This window comes from Sceloporus occidentalis, unplaced genomic scaffold (genome assembly GCF_023333645.1).
Source record: "Sceloporus occidentalis isolate IW3139 unplaced genomic scaffold, rSceOcc1.0.p SCAF_4, whole genome shotgun sequence".
NCBI lineage: Eukaryota > Metazoa > Chordata > Lepidosauria > Squamata > Phrynosomatidae > Sceloporus > Sceloporus occidentalis.
The window spans coordinates 187,926,176-187,942,185 of record NW_028316984.1 but is presented as its reverse complement, the minus strand read 5'-3'; the positions used below and the strand labels follow the sequence as shown (position 1 = coordinate 187,942,185).

Genomic DNA, 16,010 nt, shown 5'->3' with positions numbered 1-16,010 from the left:
TTGACTAAGAATAATTAATGAATAGCGGTGATTTGATTGATAAGTGATGACACATATTAGAAATAAGAAATCCAGAAGCTATTAAGGCAACAAAAGACAATAAAGAGGAGGAGGATAATGAAAATCAATTAAGGGTAATGGTAAGAGAATTTGTAAACTCCTAAGAGTTCAGTAAGTTATTAATAGGTGTGAGTATAAAAAGCAGGAAGGACCAGCGTTTCAGGAAGTTTAAGTAAGATAGTATGGCTGATATATGCCATAGGTTTTATATGGTTGATATGAATTAAGGTTTTTTTTTTCCTTTCTTTTTTTTCTGACCTATTTTTTGTTTGGTTTCTTTTTTTTTTCTTCTTTTTTTTTTCTTTTGTTATATGTGAGGATTTGATGTTTTGCTGATGTTTTTTGTAATGTTATAATGAATAAAGGTTGTTAAGAATTTCTTTTTAACCAATAAAAAAATTAAAAAAAAAAAAGAATTATAGAATCATAGAGTTGGAAAAGACCAAAAAGGCCATCCAGTCCAACCTCCTGCCATGCAGGAACTCTCACTCAAAGCATGCCTGACAGATGGCCATCCAGCCTCTGCTTAAAGATCTCCAAGGAAGGAGACTCCACTACAATCTGAGGGAGTGTGTTCCACGGTCAAACAACCCTCAGGAAGTTCCTCCTAATGTTGAGGTGGAATCTCTTTTCCTGTAGCTTGCATCCACTGCTCCAGGTCCTGTTCTCTGGAGCAGCAGAAAACAAGTTTGCTCCCTCCTCAATATGACATCCCTTCAAATATTTAAACAGGGCTATCATATCACCTCTCAACCTTCTTTTCTCCAGGCTAAATATCCCCAGCTCCCTAAGTTGTTCCTCATAGGACATGGTTTCCAGACCCTTCACCATTTTAGTCACCCTCCTTTGGACACGCTCCAGTTTCTCCACATACATTTTGAATTGTGGTGCCCAGAACAGGACACAATATTCCAGGTGGGGCCTGACGAAAGCAGAATAGAGTGTGACTATTACTACCCTTGATTTAGACACTATACTTCTATTGATGCAGCCTTTGGCCTTTTTATCTGCCGCATCGCATCGTTGACTCATGTTCAACTTGTGGTCTACTTGGACTGCTAGATTCCATTCACACGTACTCTCCTTCAGCCAGGTGTCCCCCATCCTATATCTGTGTATTTCATTTTTCCACCCTAAGTGCAGTACCTCACATTTCTCTGCTTGGCCCAGCTTTCTAGTCTATTCAGGTCATTTTGAATTCTGATCCTGTCCTCTGGGGTATTAGCTACTCCTACTAATTTGGTGTCATCTGCTAATTTGATAACTCTGCCCCTAATTCTGTCATCCAAGTCATTGATAAAGATGTTGAATAACACTGGGCACAGGACAGAACCCTGGTCACTTCTCTTCAGGATGAAAGCGAGCCATTCTTGAGCACTCTTCAATAATACGATCTTTCTCTTTTCCTACTGCTTTCCACTTTATCAAGTATTATCATCTTTTCCAGTGACTCATGTGGTCTCATGATATGTGTAAACTACGATATCCTCCATTTATTCATTTTGCCTTTCAGGGGGAGTTCAATCTTCAATTACTCTCAGATTCATTTATTTGAATTTTTGGCAATCTCTGGTATCCAACTACTGACATATAATTAGTGTGGACATACATACAAAGAAAGACGTTTGATAGAAATTTTGGTATGATCCAACACAGTTCTTCTTATATTCTTCTGTTAGAAATACTCACAGCCACAGGCAGCCAGTGAAGCCATCAAGGCTGGGGCAACAAATCTATTGTCAGTTTTACAGTTGCAACTGCTCTGGGTTGTGCAGGAGGCACCCAACTACTTGATCTTATTCCCAACAGAGGTTCTGTGCCAGAAGAGTTCCTATACAACCCAGATACAGGAGGAGTGGTCCTAAAAATAAGAGTGGATTCTTCATCTCAGGAGGAACAATTCCACCAGCCACCCATTTTCACAAATAATGTTTGGATGAAATGCAACATACTCCCTTAATCCAGGCAAGAGTCTACAGAACAGCTACAACACCTTTTCAGTAAAAAAAAAAAAAAGAAAGAAGAAGAAGAAGAAGAAGAAGAAGAAGAAGAAGAAGAAGAAGAAGAAGAAGAAGAAGAAGAAGAAGCTGATATTATTTACAAATAATGTGCTTTTTAAAACTTCTTTTCAAACTCTGGTCCCACTGCACAGATTATCTGCAAATAACCTCTAATCCACACTGAATATTAAACCTCTCTGAAAGGAACAGGTGAAATCTGGGGCAACCATTTTTCATAAGATTACTGTTGCTTCTGTTGGCTCAACTGGCTGTTACAGCTTGTTTGGGCACATCTTTTTATGAGAGACTGTACTAATAACTGCTTGGCCTGCAGGCTGCAGGTAAAAAAAGATCAAATGGAGTGAGGGGGGGAGGTGTTTGTTCAAGAGGATTTCTTTCTGGCCAAATGCCCGGTTTAAAGAACTGTTTGAGACATTCATCCTTGTCCTGACTGTACTGGACAAGATGACGTAAAGTAAATTCTTTTTATACAACTGCTGATCTTGCCTCATCTTTATGAACATGTCCACTGGACTAACATACTTTCAAAATGAACCTCCCCCTGACTTTAAATATTTGTTTATGGACTTAAAGCATGTTAATCCCACTTCGCAGCCAAAGAGACTCCCAGAATGGCTTGTTGTTGCTGCTGTTGCTGTGTGCCTTCAAGCTGTTTCTGACTTATGGAGACCCTAAAGGAAACCTATCATGGGGTTTTTTTGGCAAGGTTTATTCAGAGGGAGTTTGCTTACATACAGTCTATACAAGCAACAGAGTCAATGCTTACAGTCCAGACAGGCATGACTCCAAAGGAAAAAAGGATGGGGAGGGAAAGGGGGAAACAAATGGTCTCAGAAAGACCACACCATTATGTGTGCTACTGCTGGCACAGAGCTCTCTGATGACAACATTTAATAAATATTACATTTGCAAAGAACAGTGTCTTTCAGCCAGCACAAGCATCCAAAACATGACCTGAAGCAATTCACTTTCCTTACTTTTACCCTACCAACTTGAATAATAATCTTTATTCCCCACCATGTTGTGTAAAATGAATAACTCCACTGTTCATTATCAAATGCATCAAGACGTTATTAGGTAAATGCTTTATTTTCACACATGTGGTGGACCCTGAGATTGGCCAGGCACACTAAGTGAACAGAGTAAAAAAGCACAAACTCACTCATCCACCCTGCGTACTTCCTACATCTTGTGAATTTCATTCAAACCAAGCCATAATGTCTGTGTTTGCCTTATCAACTCCACAAGATATTAATACCACTGAAGGTAATGAAGTATCTTATCTTACATATTTTGTTTCTATGCAGTTATGCACATACTGTATTCTTATTATTTCTTTGTCCCCGCAGGAACTTTCTTTAACTTAAATCCTTCCACCAGGCTGTACTTGCTGACTAGGTAAATATCAACAGACAATTCTGCCCTCTCAGGGTTTCATGATAAAATGTTAGTTTCGGTATTATCGTAACTGCTTTCTCTTTGGACTCAAGGTCCTGCAATATAGGTTTTAAGGATTCCCAGAATGTTGGCCTTGTGAACAGCAAGTGGTCATCTTATCTCTTCTCACTGTCAACACGATGTCCTCATCACCATTACCTCCATGTCATTACCCTCAAACTACAAGAAAGATGTATCACCTCATTATATTTACCTTGTAAATCCCACACAGATACCTAATCCATCCAATTACGTGGTATCTACTCAGCACTACTCCCCTAAACCTATTTTCAGAAATAGCCATATTAATCTGTTGCAGCATCAAAGGAAAAGAAGAGGAGAGGAGGAGAAAGCACCCTTAAGACTTATTGATTAATTTCAGCATGTACTTTCATTGATCTCAATCCACTTCTTCAGATGCACTGATGGAACAGATATCAAACCTCAAATATATTAGCAGTTACACAGCTGTGGGATGAGATCACAGCATAACAGGGTTCATAAAGATGCAATCTGTGTCAATGGTCATAAACCTTCCAACAGTTGTGTAAAGTGATATGGGGGTCTGCCCTTACACAATGCTTTGAGGCCATGGTGCAAGCCAAAGCAAGCAAACAAACAAACCCCTGGCAAAAGAGTAATAAAGTGAGGGTGGCTTTCTGAGCCAATTCATCCAACTCCCTTCTCACATTTGGCTGCTAAGGAATGATGCAGGAAAATCCAGACACTATGCTTCTTAGTGAAGACTGGAGCGATCAATAACCTCAGAACAACACTCCCTGGGCCGTCTCTTTTGAGCCACACAGTCCGTCCTACTCAAAGCTAGGAACCATCACATTTTGAGATCACAACACCCAGACTCCCCCAGCCAGCAGAACCACTAGAGGATTCTAGGAAATGTAGTCCAAAAAGGTAATCTTCCTAAACAATGGCCCCCTCGATTGGCTTGCTGCCTCCAAGTGTGGTAAAAGATGCCATCAAATTGCCAATATTTAAAAGAGAACTTAAGAGCCTGCAAAATACTCAAATATTGTCCGCATAGGTAGCTGAGATAGCATAGGTAGATGACTTTTGCTTTCTGGTGGTTCAGTGTATGCAAAGTTTGTTTCATACACAAAATTATTAAAAAATATTATGAATAAAATTCAGGCTATGTTTATAAGGTGTGTACAAAACATAAATGAATTTCAAGTCTAGACTTGGGTCCCATCTCAGAGTTATTTTATTATGTATATACAAATATGCACATATTCTAAAATCCAAAAATATCCAAAATCCAAAACATTTCTGGTCCCAAGAATTTTGGATAAGGAAGACTCAGACTGTATTTGGAGTCCAATCTGTGTTTGTATGAGGGAAAGCAGTGCCATTCTACCATCTTGTCTTAATCCTCAGCAGCCAACTATCTTAGGTTGGCCCTGCCTCATGTCTACAAGGGAAACCACGCAGCCAGTTTTCCTTTCAATCCCATAAAACAGGACATTATTTTTGTCTTGACACATAATGCATGAAAAAGCCATCTGCAAACCAAGCTCTATTTACTATGAAGATTTTACTGCTCTCATGATAGCCGTATTATCCTTCCTCCCACCCTGCTATTTTCTGTAGCATATAAGTGCAGCTACCTCAGAATATTATAAAAGGACATTTTTTTTCATAACTACCTATTTACACATTTCCAGTAGATTCACAGATTAATATCGATATCTATTAGAATCCCAACTGAAGCCCAGCTCATGTAATTACATATTCTTTTTCACATTTCTGCACTTTTAATTCAATATTTTCCTAGAATTTAGTGAAGCCATTTAGATTTGAACAGCTGTCATACTTCATCCAAGGATTATCTCTAAACCACGGTACGATTTGTATTCCAGTTTGTTAACTTCGAGGTGAATCAAAAGCTATTACGAAAAAGTAGCATTCATAATTACACTCTTCAGTGGACAAAGAAAATGCAGCAGTTCTAGACAGCAATTATTTACACAGGCGTCAAAAGGGATTATGGGGCTACATTTATGACAAGTTTAGAGCCTGATCACATAAAGTGGAACTGTAACAGGGAGAGATATTTTAGCTGGGAATGCTCTGCGACCACTCAAATCAGTAAAATTCAACAAAAGCTAGTTTAACCTCTCTTCCACCCCAGTCACTGTATTCACCCAAAAAATTTTAAAACCAACTTCAGCCAGAGATGTAAACCTAAGACAGGGACAACGAAATGCCATAATTTTATCTGTAGAAACCCTGGCCCTCCAGATATTGCTGGATTGCAACTCTCATCATATTTTGCCACCACACTCAATGCTGTTGTATGACTGGAGTTCCAGATAGTCTGAGATCAACAATCAAAACCAACAAAACAACATAGCACACTATTAACATCCTATCACAGTCAATTCCTAAAGCCTAATGGAATAGGAATGTCTAGATTTTCAGGCAGAAGGCCAGGGAAGAGAAGACCACCCTAACAACCCTTAGGGAAGGAGTTCCAAAGTCTAGAAGCAGCCTCTGAGAAGACCCTCTCTTCGTCCCACTAAACAAGCCCCAGAAGGTGATGAGACCAAGTGAAGGGGCTCTCTATTCCCCAGCCCTGCTGTAGCCAGCTGTAGCCAGAACTCTGTCTATAGGCGACAGAGTTCCAAACCAATCCATAGTAGTAGTAGTTGTTGTTGTTGTTGTGTGCCTTCAAGTCATTTCTGACTTATGGTGATCCTAAGGCAAACCTATCATGGGGTTTCTTCGCAAGATTTGATCAGAAGAGGTTTGCCATTGCCTTCCCCTGAGTATGACAGAGCCTGGGTTTCATGACTGAGCTGGGAATCAGACCTTGGCCTCCAGAGTCATAGACCAATACTCCAACCACTGTGCTCAGAAGTAATTCTCATTGGTTTCAATGAAATTTACTTCCAAGCAGGTTGCTGCCTAAGGTTGCCACTTCACCAAAACATCTTTGCCCACTATACAGAGCGTTCACGATGGAGTCATCCTTCTGCATGGTGAAGAAGCAAGTAAACAGGTTCCTGGCCTCTATCCTGCATTTGAAATAACTTGTGGTGCAGAAGCTGCTTGCAAGAGAATGAAAATTACACTATATTAATTTCCCTATCTTTATACTTTCAGGAAAAGGAACAGTTCCACATAGGTCCAAAACAGGCAGGCTTAAAAAGCCGGCTTCCACACAAGGGGTTTCTGTATGGAAAGCCCAGAGCATGCTTGATACTGGCTTGATACTCCAGCAGGCTTGTAGTAAAACTCTCTCCCTATCTAGTTCACAGATGATAAAGTGAGCATGTCACAACTTGGGAAGTGAAGTCGGAAGTCATTTGGCTCATTTTAGAGGTGTAGAAGGTGTTCTCATCCCACCCACCCCTTTTTTTAAAAAAGCTTTGGCTCCTGAAGAAATGGAAATTTTCCCTTCACTCTCTTTCTACTGAGTTGAAAATGGGGCTGGGGAATTGTGGAATGTACAGTTGATGGAATGCACCAATGGATGGTGGAATGCACTTCTCCAGGAATGACAGTAATAGCCTTTAGGGTTAAAGGGCGGGGTATAAATACCATAAATAAATAAATAAATAAATAAATAAAGTCAAGATCTAGGGGTCTTAGTAAACACAAGCTAAACATAAGTCAAAAGTGTGATGCAAAAGCCAATGCAATTCTATACTGCAACAATAGGAGTACAGTATCCAGACAAAGGGAAGTAGTAGCCCCACTCTATTCTGCTTTGGTCAGACCTCAACAGCAATACTGTATCCAATTCTGGGCATCACAGTTCAAGAAGCACATTGACAAGCTGGAACGTGTCTAGAGAAGGTTCATCAAGATGATCAAAGGTCTGAAACTACTGAGAGATCTGAGTATGTTTAGCTTGAAGAAGAGAAGACTGAGAGGAAGACTGAGTCCCTATATTGAGAGAAAGGCAGGATATAAGAAAATATAATAATAATAATAATAATAATAATAATAATAACAACAACAACAACAACAACAACAACAACAACAACAACTGTCCTTAAAACATGTGAAGAGCTGTCAGGTAGAAGATGGAGGGAGCTTGTTTTCTGCTGCTCCAGAGACCAGACCACAAACCAGTGGATTAAAATTACAAGAAAGGAGATTCTACTCAAACTTTAGGAGAAATTTTGATGTAAAACTGGAAGGGTGGTGGGCTCTCCAGCTTTGGAGGTTTTTAAACAGAGATTGAATAGCCATCTCTCAGGAGTATCTTAGTTGCATGGCAAGAGGTTGGACCAGATGACCCTTGTGGTCCCTTCCAACTGTAACATTCTGTGATCACACTCCTAGGATCATTTCCAGAGGGATGCATTCTGAGAGTAAAACAGGGTAACCAATGATCTGAAAGTAGACTGTGGAGCTGGAATGGTGGGGATACTGGGCAGGAAGAAAAAAAAACATTTTAACTCTTGTTAATATTAAAGACCATGTATTCCATTACTTACTAGACAACCCTGAGGAAGAAAGCTGTTCACTCTGGAGATGCTCCACATTCCTTCAAGGTACTGCTGAGCCTGGATTGTAACTGAACTCAAGGCCCCACTAAGGCCACTGGGAGCCACAGTCACTTGAACACTGGAGTTTGGGAATCCACCTGTACCTTGAGGCCACGCGAGCCCCTTCTTCCTCTCTGACCCAGAGAAGAGGTTTGTGGTTTTGCCAGACTGTCTCCCCACCTGCCCAGCCATGAGAGACAAGTCCCTGTGAGAAGACACAGTGACCACATTTTGGGACGTCAGCCTTGGCAACACAGCAGCCATTGCCACAGCACTTTGGGCAGGGTCCGTCGTCTCTTGGCAGTTGGCCTGGCCAAGCTGGTGGATGACCTGGACAGCTTCTTGCTTCAGCTGGTTTAAGTGGGTAGCACAAACATCACACCTGCTCTCCCCTTCGCTCCTAGGTTTCTGTAAATATTCAGGCACTTGAAGCTTGTCAAAAATTAAAGCTGATAATCGTGGATCCTGAAACATAAGGAGAGCAGAAACAAAATTAGTCAAGGCCACAAAAGAAGGAAAAAGAGAAACTAAGCTAAAGAAAGCCATGGTAATACAATCTACATCAATAACAAGAGACTATAATGCAGTAGCTTTATATTGGTTCAGATTAATAGCGGTCAAAGTGGCGAGTTAGAACTCCAGAGGACTATTATTCAAATCTTTGTTCAGCCATGGAAGCCCAGTGAATGGGGCCTTGGGCAAAATCACACTCTCTCAGCTTAAGACAATGACAAACCTACTCTGAAATAAATCTTCTCAAGTAAGTTCTGCAATGAAATCAATACAATAAAAAGAGTAGACTTGAAAGGCATAAAGCAAACAACGAAAATAGGCAAGAGAGAGTCACTGTCATGTAGTGGTTAGAGTACTGGACTCAGGGCCCTACAGACAGACCAAAATAAAGCTGCTTTGGGTCACTTTGGAGGTATACTGTTTAAATGATGCTTGCGTCCTAAGAGGCCAGAAGCTGCGCCTAAGGACTGGAGCGTGGCTTTGGCACGGCTTTTGGCCTCTTAGGACGCATGCATCATTTAAACAGCATACCTCCAAAGTGACCCAAAGCAGCTTTATTTTGGCCTGTCAGTACAGACTCTAAGTCTCCAGGAGACTAGGGTGACATTGAGCAAGTCACATTCTCTCAACCGAAGAAGAAAGTAATAGCAGACACCCTCTGAATAAATGTTACCAAGAAAACCCTACAATAAGATCATCATGAGCAGGAGGTATAAACAACAATGAAGGTATTAACAACAAACAGCAACAATCTGCCCAAGTAGTGGCCACTTTGAATTGGTACAGATCCCCAGATTCTGAACTCCTACCTGATATGACCAGCTGAATCTGAGACTATCTGTATGGAAGAGTATGTACTCTGCCACTGGGCTATGGCCTCTCTCTAAAAGCCAAACCAAAGCAACTTATGGCAACAAACATACTATCTGTCTGGCTTCTTGAGCTAACACCCCAACAGCTGAAAGTAAAATTCATCAAAAGGAGAATTCCTGTTTGTGGAAACCACCCGAAATGGTGATTCACCTCTAAAGCTAGAAACACACCCGATTTTAGATCTTCAGAGGAAGCCTTTCTCTCCATCACAGAAACTTCATAGACATGTCTGGTGAGAACACAAGAGAGGGCCATCCCAGTAGCTGCTCCCACACAGAAGTGGAAATCCTTCCTACCAGAGACAAGGGACTTTGTTGCACCTGTTTTTTTCTCCATTTCAGGTGTTACCCATGCTGCTGTATATAAATTTTGGTATAAATGATAGCCCTTAATGACCCCTAGATGAACTCTAGTAGAATGTCCGCCATTGCTAGCAAAAAATTCCATCATTAACATTTTAGAGGGTCTAGGAAGTCACATAAGCAGATTATCATGAAGGCAGGAAGAGTAAATGTTTGCCTTCCCCAAAACCATCACCCCCTCCTCAAGTCTGTTGTCCAGGCAGCTTAAGACAATCAGACAGACATCCAGGTGAAAAGAAAGTAATCAAACACCTTTGTTTTGGCCATCAAACATCTTTGCCTCAGGCGAGGTTTCGCCCTATAAAAAGTATAGACTTTGGCTAGTCAGTGCGCCATTTTAAAGGTCTACTTACTCCACATCAGTCAGACCTCTGCTTTGGTAGCCGGCATTTCTGCTCAAACCCAGGTTGCGGAGCAGACTTGTCCCACAATCCCACACCCCATTCGCTTCCCGGAGGAAGTCTACATTCTGGTACATATCACCATTAGAAAGCCTTAAATCTTTTCCAAACCTCAGCCCTGATTTTCCTGAGTCCTGAAAGCATGTGAGTGTGTATGCGCAGCGAATGTGTTTTCCCCTATTTCAATAAATTAGATATTTAGTTATTAAAATCTGTCTCAGCTATACAGTATTTATTGGAAAACCCTGGTCTCTTGGTATAAAAATCGGGAGGGCAATTTCATAGGGTCGTTGTAGCCGGCTCCCGCTTGCAATACTGAGTAACAACAATAATAAAATTCTCCTGAACGGACCCTCGGCTACACAGGTACGGAAAGAGGATGCTTGTGTGCGTGCATGACCTGCAAAAAATGCATTTTATCGCAAATGAAAATGTCCTCCAAAAGGCCCCGTTCCATCCCCCGGAGCCCAGCCATCCCCGTCTAGTGCTGAGGCACGTGAAATCTCGTGGTCAGCAGTCTTCCGACCAAGCAAAATGGCGCCCATCAGCACTGGACGGGGACGGCTGGGCGCTGGGGGACAGAACAGGGCCTTTTGGAGAATGTTTTCATGTGTGATAAAATGCATTTTTGCAGGTCGCAAAAATTCTATTGTATCTAATAGAAGGGGGGTCCGGACCCTTGGCTACGTCCCTGCTTGGTGGGGATAAGATTACATGACTTTTGAGTTACCCTTATGTTCTGTGATTCCAGAAATTGTGTTGGATGCATGTGTGCTAAGCCTCTTATTTTAATTAAACCACCAACAATCTCTGAAGCATGGATCTACCAAAACCTTTCTCTTTCCATGATAGTTCTTCTGTGTATGACATTATCACCCACTCAAGCATTACTTGAATTCCCTGGCAGACTCTCCATGGCTGATTAATATGCCATAATAAGCTGCATCACTCTTTAATGCCCAGCATGAATATGATTATCAGATGCTAACAGTGGAACTTGTGGTACACTCGATAACTGCTCATCTACTTGCCATTTAATTAGTGCTCCGTTAATTTCTTTTAAAAAAAAAACCAAGATCTAATATGCACACAACTTCTTCATATTAAAAACCAACCCTCCTACTCGCCAAGACCTCGCTTTAATACTACAGCTCATTCTCTAAGGCTCATAACGCACTCCAAACCATGAAAACTGAACCTTGGAGCGTTAAGAAGAGATTATGGCATTGCCTAATGGACAGCTATTTAATTGTGGCTATTGTTTCTTTCTTGCCTTCAGTAATGAATCAGAAAGACAGCCACCCACAGTTTGCCCAGCTTATGTGGGGTAAGGTAGGGATAGAAAGTTAGAGATACCCTTTCTCAGGCAGTCAAAGGTGATGTGAGCAAGAGACTACTAGTCACACCCTATATATACCATCCTCCCACTTCCACCTTTACTAAATATTTGGCAAAAATTTTCAGGGCAGACTGGAGAGGTCCATGCCAGCAGTACCATGAATCTCTTCTGGGATGCATTCCAGATTTTAAAGGCACTGTATTCAAGGTGCTGAACTTATCTGAAAGATAGAGGTCAGTATTTTGGATGGGTTCTGGAAGCTGGGAATCAAATCCAGGGCAGACCCACCATATCATGGAGACAGAAACCACCCAAACCCTGAAAAACTTATTTGACACAAAGGCAATGACAAGACTAACTGTACGTGTGCAGGTCTATTGTATATGCTTTTGCTGCTGTTGTTGTTGTGGGCCTTCAAGTCGTTTCTGATTTATGGTGACCCTAAGGCCGAAAGACACTAAGGTGAACTTATAATGGAGTTTTCTTGGAAAGATTTGTCAGAGAGGGTTTGTCACTGCCATTTTCTGAGCTGAGACAGTGTGACTTGCCCAAGCTCACACAGTGGGTTTTTACATGGCCAAGCTCGGATTAGAACCCTGGTCTCAAGAGTTGTAGTCCAATGCTTAAACCACTGCACCATGATGGCTCTCTGTGTATGTATGTGCCTTCAAGTCGCTTGCTGACTTATGGTGATCCCATGAATTTCATTGGGTTTTCCTAGACAAGGAATACTCAGAGGTGGTTTTGACTATTCCTCCCTCTGAAGTACTCTACAACATCTGTGTTTTGCTGGTGGTCTCCCATCCAAACACTAACCAGGGCTGACTCTGCTTAGCTTCCAAGATCAGATGGGATCTGGTGCCTTTAGGGTATCAGGTTGGAAAGCTGCCGGATCATTTCCGGCAGGCCTTTCCTAACTAGTCACCAACCCCAACTCCCGAGCAAGTCACCTGTCTGTCCTGCAAATATAGACTATCCTGGCCCTCTTTGTCTTTTATTATATTTGTTCTTATTTACTCTAGTTCCTTGACTGTAATTTTTTAATTGGATTGGAGGGTTGGGGGAGATTTGTTTTAATGGTAACTGATATTTTACTCTATTGCATTGTATGGTTTTTAAGATGTTGTAACCCACCTTGATTCCTTGAGGCCAATAAATAAATCATATTATTATTGTTGTTATTATACCACCATACCATAAAACCTTTATTAGGCATCACAAAAAAAAAATCATACAAAATTTAAAATTTTAACTAAAATTATTAACATAGTTACTTTAAAATTCTATCCTTCTAACATGTAATTCTGTGCACTACAGTTATTCAGTTTATGCCAGATTTTTGTTGCCTCCATTAGAAAATTTGCCATCAATCGTGTAATCTGCTCATTACAATCCTCCAATAAGTGCACTAAAGTTATATCCATTACATAATAGTTCATTTCCATTAGTTTCCTTATCAGTTTCTTTCTGGGTTGTTGATATAATGGACAAAGAAAAACAATATGTTGGAGGGTATCTGGGGCTGCCTCACATATACAAAGACGATTAGCAAATGGAATTTTCATATATCTCCCCTTAGTAACACCTGACGGATGGATGTTCAGCCTTGCAAAAAGGAAGGCTTTCCTCGCAGCCTGAAGAGACAGTGATTGAAAATACTTTGGTATCACACCACAACTGGGGGGAATGCCAAACACAAAAGGGGAGCAAACTCTGGGAGAGGTAGAATAAATTTCTTTATGTTCCCATCTCAGAAAACAATCTTTAATTGTCTTAAAGCACTCATGCTCCGTCAGTAAGAGTAGGGAGTCCAAATTTAAACCCTTTAATTTTAGGTTATTATTATTTCTTGATCCCTGCCCCCAGACTATGAAATTTCATCCCATGGGCAGCCATTTCCTCCAGTATTTCACAGATGAAAACTGGGACACTTGTGGCCAAACAAAATCAGAATACAGTGAAGATGGCAAATGTTATTAATGAGGAAGAACACACAAGTTAGGAAAGGCTGCAGCAGTTTGTTTTTGCCTAAGACTACAAGGAAGGGCACTCTGAACTCAGTTTGCACCAAATGAAGTAAGCTGAGGACATAAAGGAAAAGTCAGGGAGGAAAGAGAAACCAGGATACTTTAAAAGCAGTTTAAAATATGGGATGACAGAGGATTAATTGCGGCTGTCCCTTCCAAATCAGTTACCCAGGCCTTTTGACTATTAACTGACCACTGCAGAAAGTCTTTAAGTTGGGTATACTGTATTTTTATTCTTATTAAATATTTTAACTTTTTAACTTAAAGGATCCCTGATGGCACATTGATTAAATGCCAGTACTGCAAATACAACATTGTTATGTCTGATCCCAGGGCTCTAACGTTGACTCAGCTTTCCATCCTTTTGTAAGTCGGTAAAATGAGTACCCACCTTGTAGTGGGCAATTGGCTTACAGATTGTAAACCACTTAGAAAATGCTGAATTCACTATTAAGTGGTATATAAATGTAAATGCTATTGCTATTGCTATTAATTATTTTAAATAAAATGGTTTTAACATAATACTTTATTTAATACCTTCTTAACATTTTTTTATTATGCTTTTAACTTATATTGTGAGTTGCGTTAGGTCCCATACTGGGAGAAAAGTGTGATAAGAAGGGAGGGAGGGAGGTTAGTTTCAAACTAGAATCATAGAATCATAGAGTTGGAAGAGACCACAAGGGCCATCCAGTCCAACCCCATTCTGCCATGCAGGAAATCCAAATCAAAGCATCTCCGACAGATGGCCATCTAGCCTCTGTTTAAAGACCTCCAAGGAGGGAGATTCCACTACACTCTGAGGGAGTGTGTTCCACTGTCGGACAGCCCTTACTCTCAGGAAGTTCCTCCTAATGTTGAGGTGGAATCTCCTTTGCTGTAGCTTGCATCCGTTGTTCTGGGTCCTAGTCTCTGGAGCAGCAGAAAACAAGCTTGCTCCCTCCTCAATATGACATCCCTTCAAATATTTAAACAGGGCTATCATATCACCTCTCAACCTTCTCTTGCCTGTGAGGGCGGCACCACAAATATAACAGTAGCCACATGTGGAGGAAAGGCAACAACTTTATTTACGCAAACCAGCAACCAAAGGTAGGGTTGGCCCAAAGCAAGAGGTCTGGATCATCGTACAACCCGCCGTTGTAAGATAATGGCATGTCAAATATCGCAAGGCATCGGGATGAGCTAGGGGCTAATGTAAAGCCCTCTTGGAACCATGCAACCAGCTGATTGCATTTTAAATCAAGGCCCTAGTCACTGGGAAGCGGTGTGACGTTATGGCCCCTGCAATGGCCACAACGCATGCCCTAATCGCTCCCGTGTCCCATAGGGACTACCGATACAGTGCTAAGCAACCTTATAGACCATGCCTACCAGATCCAGAACCTCTGCTGCCGCCACAAAAGGCAGTTTCACAGAAACGCCTACCGCCAACCCTACCCACGCACACAACGCAGCAAGCAAATGAACCAGCGAAGAGCTGCCTGACCAGCTGAGCAAGCAAAGTGCAATGATGCAAAAGACACTAATAGTGACCAGCAAAACAACATAAACTCTTGTTGAACGGCATCGCAGATTGAAGCATGTTGCAAACAATAACAGCTAGAAAAGTCCACGCTATCCAAGTGGGAAGGGGCCGTAAGGCATGACTGCCAGCAAAGGCAGCGACCCAGAGACAATGAACACTATGTGGGGTATGCTAAACGGAAACTTGAACAAAGGCATTTAGGTCCTGGAAAACAGAGCCAAGGCAAAACCTAGCAGAAGGCCCCCAGGCACGGTTATTTAGGAGCAAGGCAAGCTCCCACTGACAGATTGATGGGAGTTTTAACCCGAGTTGGAGGAGGAGAAGGGAGAAAAGAGCAGGACAACTTAGCATGAGGGCCCTTGCATGATGCAGAAATATGGTCAAACCTGCACTGGTTGCGGGAACACCTTCCAACATTGAAATCCCGGCAAAAAAGGCCCATATGCTCAGGGGAAGCAACGCCAGGGGAAGAGGCTCGCAAGGCAGCCTGGGTGCCAACTTCGAGGAGCCAAATTTCTGCGTGAAGTTGGTCCCAGCACTCCTTAGAGTTTTGGGATGCATGCTGACGAAAAGCAGTATCGTAAGCAATAGCAGCCGAATCACCAGCAAAATCTCTAGCCCTAAGAACGTGAAGCAAATGGCTATCGAGCTGCCAGGCTTGCTCAGGGAAGGCCATAGCGATGACAGCCCTGAAAATGGTGAAGCACTCCAGCCAATTATCAAAATTACGTTCAACCGGAGGAGCCAGGGGGCCTTTCCTATTCCTTTGGGAGGAAATGACCGCTAAAGACTCAAAGCCCGAAGGTGGGACCAAATCAAAAATGTCAACAAAACAGCCCCTGAGAATAAGCTTTTGGGTTTTTCAAGGAAGATGAGATCCAGGTGCACAAACTGGCAATCTTTCCGCTTGCTGGTCAACCCAAACCCCCTGA

General features: G+C 41.7%; 1 protein-coding gene across 1 annotated transcript in view; it reads right to left on the bottom strand.

Moving 5' to 3' along the window:
* KIF26A (kinesin family member 26A) overlaps nt 1-16,010 on the bottom strand; it is a 236,799-nt gene that overhangs the window by 133,761 nt on the left and 87,028 nt on the right. Inside the window, exon 3 of the mRNA XM_089522653.1 lies at nt 7,985-8,500. Within this exon, the coding sequence (XP_089378779.1) occupies nt 7,985-8,500 (516 nt within the window). The remainder of the gene's footprint in view (nt 1-7,984; nt 8,501-16,010) is intronic.